Below are 14,974 nucleotides of genomic sequence, written 5' to 3'. Positions count from 1 at the left end.
GCCATATGAATGAATGAAAGTCAAAAACACGTGTTACAAGTAATCAAATAACATGATGTGAAAATTTTCATTCAAATTTAAGAATTTAAAAACCTTCGCTGTTGTGTCTTCTAAACTGATAGAGACTACACTAACGAGTTTGGGACCCAAATTATGACCCTAATTTGAAGTTGCCACCAGACGACGACACCACCCCCTTCCATATATACTCGAGCGGTTATCGGTCTGATGTCGACCGTAACGGTGCGAGGTGCTACACAAGTGCTAGAATCTAACCCCGCCTTGCCCCCCGCAGGCAGCACTACCTATAATTTCAGCTATAGTACAGCGCGACTAATTGATTTGAGCGAAACGGCATCACTGCAGCGAATATCATTTCTCCTGCTCCTTAAACTGTCAACAAAACAAAACAGCAAAAAATCTGCAATCAAATGGTGTGAGTTTTATTTCAATTTATACATGCCTAGCGCACAAGTTATCGTTGATAATCCTAATTTAAATCGATTTCAAGAATACGCTAGACCTGGTGAATCTGGGATGTTTTCATAAAAGTGCTATGGAATTTGAGCTTAATTTACACAGACCGGGTTTTGTCAGTGGTATAGCAGAAAAGTAACGGCTGCGAACGCAACATTGAGTTTTTATTCCGTGAAATGGAAGAGTTGGCAATAAATTTTTAGTTATTTCGATGTGCCTTCTCCAGAGTATTCCACCAACAAAATAATGGGGCAGTATGCATTTGCCGTGCAGACGACAAGGCTCAGTGATACCAAAAACACCTGATCGCAAAAAAAATCCCAAGCCGGGTAACAAAAAGATTTGCGATTTTTGATGGGAAAAGGATAAGCTGGCGGTGTACATTTTTGTGGCACTGTAGCATTGAAATATTACAAGACGGAAATACTGTCACTAATCAACGATCATAACGTCAGGTATTTACATTGTTTTTTTGTCAACATTAGCAAATAGACCAATGTTTTGTTTCAGTCATGAAGATTAGAATGAGTTCAATAACATCACCAAATTATCGCTCGTTGACCCATTCGAACTGAATTCAGCCTTTTTACTCTATTTGCATGACAATATACCAAGCATCTTGCTCTACGTAGTGCATCAAAATAGTATTTCGAAACATAACCATATTCAATCAGCGCAGGTTAGGTGTTTTTGTTAACAACTTAAGGTGGAAACAGAATGCCGCGTTGTGCGTCGCTTCTCATCAGCTGTCATTTCTTGCATTTTGTACTAAAGCATTTGCCTGACGCAATCTGTTGATTTGTAATCACAATGTAGCGTTCGCATCGCCGCTTTTCACGTAAACAAAAACGAAATAAAACACTCAACAAATTCAATCAACTAGTGAATCTTGTATTTCATTTTAATAATTCTATGTATGCAGATTACAGCTAGTTTAAAAATTGGAACTGAAAAAGACATGAACCGACATCGGAGAGCAGCCGTCGTCGTACTAACCGAAATAATATGCGAGACACTGGCTCCCATAAATGGCGAATTTGACTTTCGAAGTAGAATCGCGATTTTTGGTATAGCTGATGCGACAAAGAAACCGCGATTGTTTTCTGACTTCGATGCATCTGGTGGAGAAAATCGCAACGGCGCTTCACAACTTTATAGGTGTAGTGAGTTTTGGAAGTTCTATGAATTTGAGAGAATGGTGTGCTAAAGTTACATTTCTTATGGATTTATCAGCAGCAGAAATATGAATAAGAACAATTCTAGTAAGGCTTCGTATCAGCTACGTTACACACTCACCGGTTATGTAAAAGATAATTAAATTAGTTAAATATGAATAAAAAATTTAAAAAATTACAACATGACGTTTTTATTTCATTCCTCAACAATTGTGATCATTTAGGACTCATTGAGGTCAACAGTTTCATGCAGATGAAGAACGGTTTGGCTTCCAAATACTGTCATGATGAAGCCGCCGTCGGTGCCAATCCTATACTTGGAGCTTGTGAAAGTGCATTTATTACGCGAATATCTGTCACGTAAAGGCTCTTCCACTTTCGTTTCAACACTTCCACTACAAAAAAAGCTTACAAACAAATCAAATAAGATGTCCTAATATTTGAAAAACTGTATCTTACCTCCTTGTTTCAGTGCATTTGGTATATCAGTCCAAATTTTCTTTCTTGTGTGGCTGGTTTCACACAGTCGATGTTCCTTCGAACTGAAGCCCTCGTTTGTTTTCACAAATTCAACGAGATTTGTTTCACACTCCGTTTTCAACGAATTTCAAATCGTGGGAAAATCTTTTTCTTGTTGTGTCCATGGCACCAGTAGAATGTTTTTAAAAACAACACATTGACACATTCGACGCAAGCAGTTTAGAACAAATGTCAGAGTTTAGTACAACGATGCAAATGACACGACGCATCATTGTGGGCGACTATATGGAAACACACATATTCAAAATAAACTGTCAAAGCACAACTGTTGCAACGCGACGCATAACGCGGCAGAGAAATATTTTCCACAATACGGCGGTGAGGAATCAATGACAAATAATTTTACGAAATAGTAGTATATTTTGAAAAAAGTTATGTAAGTTATACAATGGCAATTTATATTATGATGTGTACTTAAACATTTAATATAATAAATAATACAAACGGTTACCGTTGTTTTTTTTGTTCCATGTCTTGAAAGAAATAATAGCCATAATAAAAGTCGAGCAAGGCGCTGCAATCGGTCGACGCGGTTCCAGAGTGGGCACAGTGTTGGCTCGTAATTGGCTGTCAAATACGAAGGACAGGTCGACAAAATCGTTGCAAAATGGCATGATATCGGCACCGTTGTCGACACCATTTGTTGGGACCAATCTAGGACAACAATGTAGAGTGGGCACTGTCATCGCGAATTCGGCGCAAGCAGTTTAGAACAAATGTTAGCATTTAGTACAATGCTAATGACGCAACGCATTATTGTGTTCGACTAAATGGAAACATACATATTTAAAATGAAGTGTCAAAGCACAATTGTAGCAACGCGACGCATAGTGCGGCATTCTGGTTCCACCTTAAGCTATTAACATGTTGAGCCCCGCGTCGGTCCCTAGGGACTGACATTGAGCTTGTTGTTAGGAGAGCGTTGATCACTGGGACTGATAATTACAAAATAACATAATGAATAACAATAATAAAAAAATTTTGGGTTTTTTTTTCGGGAGAGTAACAACATGTAGGGTAGATAAGGGTAATATGGTCCGTCCTAAACCATGTAAGAACATCTATAAATTATACTACATGTTGAAACCTCACGATTTGGAAGTTTTTGATTGATGTACATTGTATGAATATGCTTTAAAAAAAGTTTTATGAAAATTTACACTTTCAAAAATGTGTTCCATTCCCGTCGATCGAGAGCCATGTTAATTAATTCAATCTTTTAAGCTTGTTTTCGCTAGAAAATAACGTAACAAGTTCATCAAAGGAAAGTTTACTCTATTTTGTAACTATCACGTATATTTCATTGGATTTCATTCAATTTGCATGTACAAAACATAGCAATGTGATCAAAATGACTCACTGGGACTGGACTGCAATTTAACGTTACTCAAAGCAGGAACAGACAATATCTGTTCCACCAACGAGTGGCATCGATATCATTGGTTCCATCCATCGCCGCCCGTAGAGGAACTGAATTATGCCCCACAGTAGCAACATAGAGTGTCCTGTGGAAGATTCTATAATCGTTATTCCGTGCTCAGCTGAAGTTATAGCGGTTATCTGCTTTTTGGATTTGTTTTTGCACCTGTTGAATGAAGATAATAATTTGAGTTTACCTGCTGCTCCTATGGAAACAAATAGTTACTGGAATCACTGATGTCTCATCGACGTTGAATTGCCTTACTGGTGGAATGTTGTATTTCTGGTGCATATCCTCCAGGGAATCGTAGAACTACCCGATTGAATCTGTGATTGAATCCTTGTGCCCTGGCGACGAAGGTTGCTACTGGTGTCCGAAATGAGAGTTGTGGGTGGCGCTTTCCAAAACCATCTATTCCGGCTAATTGGAGGAGGAGAGATATAATTCTATCGACCAAACCATACGCCAGTTTCCGGATTTCTCTCGTCGTTACACCGTAGAACCGTTGTTCCAGGCGCAGGAATCATGAGATATACCAGGCATACAAATCGGCGGATATAGTCAAGTGTATGAAACACGGCAGGCAACAGTGGGCTGGACATGTAGCCAGAATGTCGGAGGAGCGGTCAGCGAAGGCTATAGCCGGTATTCCACTGAGGCAACTTTATGGCTTACAGCGTAAAGTATTATCTCCTATCCAACAGTCAAAGGATCGGTGCGATTTTTATTCATTGTTATGGAACCTCAACATAAGATGAGTACAGTTCGGATAATAGACAATACGTAGTATAAATTCAGCTATACTTCAAAACATCTATATTTCATCCAGACATTCTCGTTACAGTCGCTCGAAGTAATCATTCATGCTGGCCAGATTTCCCCGCTCACAAATATGCCAGAATCTTCGCAGTGGAATTGATTCACCTAAGATGTACTTTGTTCTTATTTAGATATATACTACATTAGAAAACAGTGGACGAACAGATATGATAAAGAATCGAAAACATACGCATAGAAAATAAAATCTCATAGTACAAATCTATAGACGAATAGAGGAATATAAAACTGAGGCAGATACAGTTGAGACTTCTCGCTTTTGTGCAGTTGCTGCGCTTTTTCATGCGAGTGCTATCCAATCACAAAACATGTTTATTATTTCTAGCCCACCCACTTCACAGTTCATCTTTTCCGCTAGCTCCATTACTACGAATGAAATCATACATAGCTTGGGCGGTCCGTTTACCCTCGTAATTCTTAATAAACTTCCCGCGGACGAAATATTTCATTGTGGGGAACCCTTGAATCTCAAAACGTTCAGCCGTTTTTGTGTGCTGAGTGCAATCGACCGCAGCCACTTTCCCCGAGACGGCATTCTTCTCGAGCAGATTTGCTACTTCTGCGAAGTCCGGCTTCATGCGTTTACAGTGCCCACACCAGGGTGCGTAGAACATTACCAGTACACGATCCTCGTTCTTCAGTACATCATCGACGCTGGCGTCGGTCAAGATAATGATTTTGTCCGCTCCAGGAAAATCACCATAGGCCTCCAGAACCTTCTCTTCCGCTGGAGCATTGGGATCCTTCAGGAATTTGGTGAAATCGTTTTCCGTTCTTCCTCCACTGTACTCGCGGACGGTTTTAAGATAACTGAAATATTTCATGGTGGGATACCCACGCACTTCGTACGCTGAGCAAACGCCACTGTGACGGGTGCAATCGACAGCCGCCAGAGCTACCTTTGGATCCTCTTTGAAGTGCTCCGCTGCGCTTGTGAATTCCGGCTTCGCTCGCTTGCAGTGACCGCACCCTGAAGTAGGAACGATTCAATTAGTTTCACAGCACAATAGTAATAGATAGTTCTGTACGTACAAGGCGCGTAAAACATCACTAGGGCATGCTTCTTCTTTTTCAGGAATGGCTTGAATGATTCCTCGCTGAGATGCACCACTTCACTTTGCTCCTCTTCCCATGGGGCTTCCGGTGTTGGGGGTGGGGGAGGTTCCACAGGATTCTGTAAAATAATGAACCAAAAATTTGAATCAGTGTTAAAAGGTGAAACAAATGTGACGATTTTTTTTCATATTTTTTTTATGTAGTGTAGAATCCCCCGATTATCCGTGACATAGACAGGCGAAGTCAACAAGAACAACGAAATGGCGTATAACGCATTAAAGTATTAAAAATTAGGTGCTAACACGAAAACAAAATATCTCAGCATGAAAACTATGTTTTATTAATACCGAAATCATCAAACTATCCATCTATAAGGTCAGATAATTTGGAGGTCGTGATTAGAGGCGAATGAACTGCAAAGTTTAAAGCCTCTTAAAAACAAAGAAGAAGAAGAAGAGGTCGTGATCGAAGCAAAAGAGCATGAGCCTAGCTGCCATACAAATGAAACACAAATTTCTGCATTACTCGAGAATTCATCAAGCAAACGAAACCAAATTTGGCATGCGGAGGTTCTAGGGTGCAATAAATGTTTCTATTGTGGTTAAATACTCCTCCCCTCTTCAAAGGGGGGCTACCATACAAATTGAACACAAATTTCCACATAACTCGAAACTAATCAAGCAAACGGAGCCAAATTCGGCATGTGAAGGTTTTAGTAGGCACGAAACGCTTCTATGGTGAAAAGACCATACGGTAATACAAATGAAGCATAAATTTCTGCATAAGTCAAGAACTAATCGAGCAACTAGAGCCAAATTTGGCATGTGAAGGTTTTAGGAGGCAAGAAACGTTTTTATGGTGAACAGACACTCCTCCCCCCTCTCTAACGGCTGGGGGGGTCTACCATACAAACGAAATACAAACTTCTACATAACTCGAGAAATAATCAAGCAAATGGAGCCAAATGTGAAAGTTTTTGGGTACGAGAAATGTTTCAATGATGTTATGACACCCCTCCCTTCTCTGGAATGGAGCGGGGTTCCATGAAAATAGTACACATATTTCAAGCAAACATGACAATTGAAAATTTTCGGAAAACTCTGAAGGAAAATGGCTCATATGTTCTACAATTACACAGTGACAAGCGTTATTAGTTCATTTGATGTTTGCGCTAACGAAATTGATCTTTGTTCGAAAGTGGAAATGAATTTGAATGTGATAAAACGCACTCCTACATCTTCTTCTATTTATATAAAATAAAATGGATCGCCGAATGTGTTGATAAGAGCAAAACTCCACGAAGGAATTGTCCGATTTAGGGCTGTCTTTATTCTATCATATTGTCTGTATCAAACATTTATTACATGTAACGGAGAAACATGTTATTTGCAAGTGATTGAAAAATCTTGAACGAGAATTGTGTCTGAAAATAAGATGATATTATAATGACGAGTTTTGGTAGAAGTACTTGAAATTTTTATAGTAGAAAGTAATTTTGAAAGGTAGAGCAGAAGATCAATCAATGGACAGTTCTGCGATTGGACCCATGAACGTGCGCTTAGTAAGAAATCGTGAATTTTGAAACCGGGTCAGCTAGTTACTAATAAAATGACACAAGTAATACTACGTTGAGACGACGAAGTTCTTCTAGGAACTTTAGTACCATTTAAGAAGAAGGAGAAGATCTGAATCGGTACAGTGATTATAAATGATTATAAATTAATGAAAAAAATCATTTTTGAAAGAAAAAAATATTTTCGATCTGATATTTCATTGTCTTAAATAGAATTAAATGTATTCCACGAATTGATTGTCTTGAGCCAATTTGCAATAAGTAATATTTTATGTGCTGCAACATCCGAAACAATTAAAACCTCAAAAGATTTCTGAGAAAATTCTTCTCGAAAATTAAAATAAAATAATGAGATTTGTTATACAGGACGGACTCGATAATATACAGTCTTGGATATTGTTTTTCACTGTATGTAATAGAATCTTGTATGTATTCGAATAAAAAAAATTTAATGCGTTTCTTATGCATATCTTTTCCGTTTTGGAAAAAGAAATGTCGTATTTTTGATCGAAATTAGACGCTTTATTTAATATACTTAAAATTATTTAATTTAAGTCAAATATGCGCCGTTTTGTTCGCAAACTTGTTGCCATTTAGAAGGCAACGTCATTATACCCCCCCCCCCCTTTTTTCGCTTTAGGTTGTCGTGCGTGATCCACTTTTTTTCACCAGTCACCATCTTCTTCAAAAATGGGTCGAATTCGTTCCGTTTGAGCAGTGCATCGGCGTTGTTTCGGTCCAAAAGATTTTTTTGCGTCAACTCGTGTGGCACCCATACATCCAGCTTTTTCTGGAATCCAATCTTCTGCAAAGGGTTCCAAACGGTTTTATGGTCTATACCCAGTTCCTGGCCAATCGAGCGAGTGCTCACATGCCGGTCTACTTAGATGAGAATTTAATTTTTTATTCATCCCCTTTAAGTCAGAAAACACCTTTTTCACAAAAAAATAATTATCCAAATAATTATCTCTCATTTTTCATATTAGATGAAAAATCTCCCTCTACGCATATGTTCGAATTTCAATAATGACATAATTATAGAATTTTTTTTGTTTCGGACTCCGTTGCCTCAAACTGGCTCTACATTAAAAAGTACGCTACTGAAGACGATTACTCATTAACCGACGAAGAGGTAATAACACTCAAAACTTTGCATACCAAACGTTGTTTTAGAAATTTAAAACTTACACCCTAGTACAGATTGAAACCCGAACCCGGACCGCCCCCGAGTGCTCAATTTTAGGGGTACAGAATGCACAGGGTGCAAAAGCTTCACTCGACGTCACTGCTAGGGCTTGCGAAAGGTAATTCCGAAAGCCTCTCTGTCGTCTGGTTGCTAACTTGATGAATTGTGAATAATGTAATTTGAAATCACGAATGAATTGTAAGTTCTCAATGAATAGGATACGGCGGCGCTTAGATTGCAATATTTTCTCTATCCACACTGTCCATAGAACGAAGGCTGCATTTGCATTTCGAGCGTCCGATTCACGCTTGTCTTGTATTTAAATATTGTATCTCGCTGATACATACTCACGGTAGAAAAATTTGAAAGATAAGAAAATTTAGTAGAGGATGTAGAAGTGAAACATCTAAATGAGTGGATTTTAAGAACATTTTGGAAGTGGAAACCTAAAAGTTAGTAATTTTTTTAAGTGTTATCCTCAAATTCATATTAAACTACATTGTTTCTATCAATTAAATTAAAGTTATCTAATCGCTCTACAATTTGTTCTTTAACACCGAACTTCTATCTTTCTTGATTTCGCTGCAATTTCGATATGAACAATTTCTGGTGAAAATTCAAGCAAAATTTTCAAAAATCACGTTTTACTCCAATGTACATATAATAGCAACTTAAATTTCACCTTAAGGCAGTATTCTAGTCCAGAAATTTTAAAAAAAATCAATTTTATTATCGATTAAAAAAAAATTACAAATAAGTCATTCACGATTTATCAGTCATCCATCTAGCGACCGGACGTCAGTAAGGCGTTCCAAATGGTATTTCTCAAGGCCGAGTTGACTAGTTTATTTTTTCAAATGGGTCTTTTTCAAGGCTAGAGGCAAATAAATTGAGAAAGCTTAAAATCTATATACTTCTAAACAACACCATTACACCAATAAATCCAAACACACTTCGGATTCACAGAAGCTCCTTTCAGCCAAAAATAAATATAAAATAGATTTTCAGAATGCATCGAAATTTCCTAAATAGCTCTTTAGTGGCCCTGAAAAGGACCGATAGGTTTGCGTTGTTTTGTAGACGCAGGTGAAGATGATTGATTCATGATTCAAGTTTGTTCTCGCGAAAACAATACACGAAAAATCAGAACAACGCAACGCACTCAGTATGCATCGCGACATACGTCTCGCACTACACACAGCGCGGCTCCAGGCGTACATATGTATGTCCCTCTCTACCGTTATCTATTTGATAGCGCATAAAATCAACCATTCGTACAACCTCCACGGTGGTATGAAAACCGACGATGTACGTCCTATTTCATATTTCTCTTTTGCTTTGATTCTGCTCTACACTATGCTTGTTTCTCACATATTTTGAAAATGCGTTCTGTGACCAAAAAATTGTTCAACACAGTAACAAAATAGAAACTGAATAGGAAATTGAAACAAGTTTTTGGGTAACTAGCATTACCCATACACCTTCATATAAATTTGAACCAAATTTATATGAAGAAATTAAATAAATATGATTTCTGACGGGGGCTGGGGGTGCAAAGCGACTCTTTCGCTCCGGGGTGCAAAGGCTTCACTCGACGGCACTGCTAGGATTTAAGAAAGATCATTCCGAAACGCTCGCTGTCGTCTGGTTGCTAACTTGATGGCTGATGAATTGTGAATACTGAAATTTGAAATTGCGAATGAATTGTTTGTACTCAATGAATAGGACACGACGGAGCTTAGATTGCAATATTATCTCTACCCACATTGTCCGTAGAACGAAGGCTGCATTTGCATTTCGAGCGACCGATTCACGCTTGTCTTGTATTTAAATATTGTATCTCGTTGATACACACTCACGGGAACATGACAGGAAAATGTGTATTCCTGCAATTTTCGTTAATTTAAATCATTTATGGGTTATGGAAACGTACCTGTTTACTGATTTGATACCATTACTGAGAAACGTAGTCTTATGTCAAAAAAGGTAATGGTATATTCATATTTTCATATCATTTTTTTCATTTTAATCCACTTACTTCAACAGGATTAGTCATAATGATAGGATTAAATGTATTTAATAGATATTTAATCCAGTATTAGTAGATTAACTAGACACTAACTAATGGCCCTGATTACGAACGTCACTTCGCGGTGAAAACGGAATGAAATGCATTCAAATTGCATACAATTCATTTCGTTTTCACCGTGAAATGACGTTCGATATCAAGCCCAATGTGTAAAGTGTAATAATGTCTAATGTGTCAAACTCCATTATTCTCATCTCCTGTTTCCTAGATGATTCTTTAAGTTTTCGTGATTGTTACACCTACAAAATAGTAACGGGTCAGACGGGTCAACCAGAAGAGGGAGGTCGCATATTGAGTATAGCTGGATTATAGTAATAACGCCTCCTCGTTTTAAACGACGAAACTTATTAATCAACTTTAGGGTAGCAAAATCTCATATTCAATTTACTGACAGCACAAGATATCGAGACAACATAGAATTCAATCACCAATGTTCCGAAGCTCATGGCAAATCCAAGACGGGTCTATGGTACTAGGTGAGGCCGTTTCGTCACTAAGTTGGTTAGGGGAGCGGTATATGAAAACAGTACGGAAGAAAGCAGAAGGGGAATTATTTCCTTGAAGCGTGAAAGAGACAGACTGATCAGGAGCGAGCTTACAAACAAAACACAGTAGACTTCCAAGATGGCTGAAGAGTGGTTTTAGCAAGTTGGCCCACCTTAGGATCTACTTCTACGCGCCTTGGGCAAATCAATCGAACTAAATTACATAAAACCGACACTCCGTCACATTGAACATTTAGTTTTTGCATTATTCCCCTCACTCATTCGTCTCAATGTATCACTGAGAATGAACACCCGAAAAACTCATCATCGATCAACTGACAGTGGAAGAGCACAAAGTTATATTCAGAGCAATATCAAGCCTTTTCATTTCATATCCATATTGATGGGGTGCTAAGAAAATATGTAATCCGCCATTTTGGATTTACGTTTTTCGTAAATAATTGTGTTCTACTAGTCAAGCCCTTTCATTTGATACCCATATTGATTATTCAATATGGAATTATTATACAAATTGTTCAAAATTTCTGATACCCGCTATCGCTTCTCCACGCTGTTTCTACTGAAATATATTTTTTTTCAAATTCAGAGATAACCTCCAGTCGAAAACTATCTTCACTCGTTAGAGGGGCTGTGAAATTTCTTTTTTTTTCGTTTTCCATGGTCGAGTAGCATTGAAATTGTCAGGGATACCAAGTTGAGTACAGTTGAGAACACTGGCATGATTACATGCTTCCTTCTTCATCTCTTCGAATGATGCATACAAGGCTTCAAGGAGTTTACTTGCTACGTCTAAGGTCATGCCACTTTGTCCATACTATTTTGGATTATTTCCCAAAGTTGTAGAAGACAAAGAAATTTAAAATCTATTTCATTCAGTAAAACTTTCTGCTCCGTACACGGTGGCACTGTTGTGTTTGGTCTAATTTGTTAAATTAGTGAGAACAAAAAAGATGGAACAAGTGAACCTTTTCAACGTTCATGCCGTTTTGATGACCATCTTGTATCGGAACGTCCTTACAACGATACTCCCAAATACTAAATAAGTTCATTCCAACGTGTTGTTGAACTGCAGAAATATTTGAACATTTCTCAAACAGTTCCAAAGAACGTTATCATTGTAGGTGAAATGTTGCTGAAATTATGCTTTGTATTGATGTGATGTTGGGTGTTTCAATTTTGCAAAAAATAAAGAAATGTTATTGGTTTCATGTACGGACAGAAGTAACTACTCATGTTGTTTTTTTACTCAATTGAAAGATGAAATACGGTAAAAAAAATTGCTATTGAAAATTCTTGGATTTTGTCGCCCCAAAAGGTCAGCACCCCCGGCAAATGCCTGGTTTGCCACCCGCACACTACGCTGCTGGGTGGAGATATTTTGACCTTTTTCGATTTCAACATGTTCTTTCGAAATTGCATCCCTGATTAACTTTGGGCCTGATTCTCGAATACACTTCACGGTGGAAACGAAATAAACGACACGACATTGAACTACGTTTTACGAGTTAGTGAAGTGTCGAAGATAATAATGAGTTTTCATGCAGAATGAGCACTTTTCAAATAAAAAATCATTATTGAAAATTAACTTCTTCGTATCAAACTGGTATTTAATGTGAATGGAAAACTTTGTTCTCTTCATGTGATATAATAATCTCATACAAAAATTTCATCTGAAGAAAATTTAATATTATAATGATAAGATTAGTGGGAAACTAATCTCGTATCGAGATATCGACACCGTACCGTTGTCATAGCGGATACGTTTCATTCCGTTTCCACCGTGAAGTTTATTCGAAGTGTATTCGAGAATCAGGCCCTTTATATACAACCGACTCACTACTCACCCTCATAAACTCAACAATTTTGTCAGCATCGCGAACGTTCACATCGAACTTAAACTCCCCGTTGCTGAAATATTTAACAGTGGGATAGCCCTTCACGCCAAATTGCTGACCAATAGCTTGCTCCTTTGTAGCATCTAGAGCGGCCAGTACGCCAGCAACTTTCTTCTCCTTCATAATGGTGGCCGCCTTCTCGTATTCAGGTTTCATTTTCTTGCAATGCCCGCACCAAGGAGCGTAGAACATTACCAACGCAGATTTTTCGTCCTTCAGGGCCGGTTCAAAGTTCGCGCTACCTAGGTGCACTATTTCGGAACTCGGTTCCGATGCCCAGTCCGGCTCTTTAGGCTTCGAAGGTGGTGGCGCAGTTGGATTTTTCATGAAAGCTATGATTCCGGCTTTATTATTCTCACCGTCGAAAGTGTACTTCATACGACCGTTCCTAAAATATATTTACTTGAAACAATTGTGTATTTAATGTGAATGGCAATATTACTCGTAGTAAAGTAGCGTAGGAAAACCTGTGATGTTATACTGCTTCCGGATGATGGAGTTTTCTGGACGATTCACGTCGATGGCAGCTAATACATATTTTGGTTTTAGTTCACCAGCGGCAGCGGAAAACTCTGGTTTCAACGTCTTGCAGAAGCCACACCATGGTGCATAGAACATTACCAGAATTGGCCGCACTTCCTTCTTAAGAAGCTTTGCTAGAGCCTTTAAATGAGTCATGGGTGGAAAAAATTGCTTTGAAAAGAAAAAAAAATCCAAAGCCTACTTACCAGCGTATCTGGAACATGTACAACATCTACGCCAATAGGGTCTTCCTCCCAGGGCAAATCACCCGTAGGGTCACGCATAAAGTTAGCCATACTGGTGGCTGTTAGCTGGCGATCGTAATCTTTGTGAAAATCTCCGTCCTTATAATGCTTCAATATGTGAGGCGTCGGTTGTGCTTTCATTTTTTTGCAAATCTTCTTCGATTCACCGCTACTGCAATCAAACAGCACCATTGTTCCCTGACCTTTAACAGTTTCCGCAGCCTCACGGAAGGCATTCAGGGTGGATTGTGCTTCTTTCAAACTAGAAACAAACAACACCAGCACATTATTCTTAGTCCGAAACAACTTCTTAAGCTCCTTAACATCAGTAATTCCTTCCACAACGGTACTTTTGGCGTTAACTTTCGATGACACTAACTGCAGCTCACAAGCGCACAGCTGTACAAAAAAAAACATATATTATCTAAATTTATCTAATAAGTATTTAAATTGAATGTACAAATGCATTAGAAATCATGGAAATCGACAAACAAACCAACAAACAAAATATAATAGCGTTCCAATACACATATTAACCGTTTCCATCGCTTATTTATCCACATGCGAGATATACTCTCGGCATTGAAAAAAAGTAACAATATTAATATAATATCAATCAAAATCACACCTGTTACCACCGGTGGCATCAGTTTTCGCGATGTAAACGAGAACATGGGATAAAGATAATCAAAACAAGCGATGTGGAAAAGAAAGGGCAAGCGCGCAGACAGGCGGAAAAATCCTGACGTGGCGGCGTCAACGATAAAGACTTCAAAGGAAGCGCCCACACGGCGGCTGTTTCGACTGTTTTGCGTGACTCCATGTTTTCGGCGTAAAAGTTCTATCTTACCAGTGCCAGAATACATAAATATCTCAGGACCATCGTATCAATGACTAGCTAATCCTGTAAGTGCATCTGAAAATGTTAGGCTTTCAATTTCCGATTGAACTTTGCCGGATTGTAGTTCCAGCCGGCGTGAAGATGCGGAGCAGACGAATTAGATTGGAAAATTTCGCAAATTACTGATGGTTGACTTTTGTTGTTTTCATTTTCTTCACACTTTTTGCTTCCATTACCGGTTCGTTTTGGGGCGACCATAAATTCCTCCATATAGTGAAGTGATATGAAAAATAAAGTTTACTATATATATATATATATATATATATATATATATATATATATATATATATATATCCGAAGAGGCCCAAAAAAAACATGGGTTTTTGACGATCCAAATCTCTCGAGGCGCGTTTAGGATATGTTTGAAGGTATTTGAAAATACAGTTATTTGCATTTAATGCGACATTTTGCTATTTGGACAGACCTGTAATGCGACACGTTTAATTGGACATTTTTACCTCTGATTGGACATTTTTGTAAAGATCTTGTTCGAGGCCCAAAGTCGCCATTGAAAGTCGCCACCAGGCGCCGACACTGTACCACTCTCACTGC

The 14,974-nt window shown here is 38.4% G+C and overlaps 1 protein-coding gene across 2 annotated transcripts; it reads right to left on the bottom strand.

Annotated features, from left to right (window-relative positions):
- Positions 1-4,401: 4,401 nt before the first annotated feature.
- On the bottom strand, positions 4,402-14,574 carry LOC129778728 (protein disulfide-isomerase A5). Of its 2 annotated transcripts, none has more exons than XM_055785805.1 (6): positions 14,372-14,574; positions 13,483-13,920; positions 13,197-13,417; positions 12,704-13,142; positions 5,482-5,623; positions 4,402-5,419 (listed from the first exon to the last, which is right to left on the bottom strand). In XM_055785805.1, the coding sequence occupies exons 1-6, from the start codon at positions 14,402-14,404 to the stop codon at positions 4,785-4,787; spliced, it is 1,908 nt and encodes a 635-aa protein (XP_055641780.1). In that variant the 5' UTR covers positions 14,405-14,574; the 3' UTR covers positions 4,402-4,784. The 2 variants fall into 2 exon arrangements, with proteins under 2 accessions (XP_055641780.1, XP_055641781.1); XM_055785806.1 differs by lacking the exon at positions 14,372-14,574 and adding an exon at positions 14,150-14,256.
- Between the last annotated feature and the right edge of the window lie 400 nt (positions 14,575-14,974).

Source organism: Toxorhynchites rutilus, chromosome 3 (genome assembly GCF_029784135.1).
Source record: "Toxorhynchites rutilus septentrionalis strain SRP chromosome 3, ASM2978413v1, whole genome shotgun sequence".
NCBI lineage: Eukaryota > Metazoa > Arthropoda > Insecta > Diptera > Culicidae > Toxorhynchites > Toxorhynchites rutilus.
Note: the sequence above shows the minus strand (reverse complement) of the source record. Positions and strands in the feature narration are given on the sequence as shown.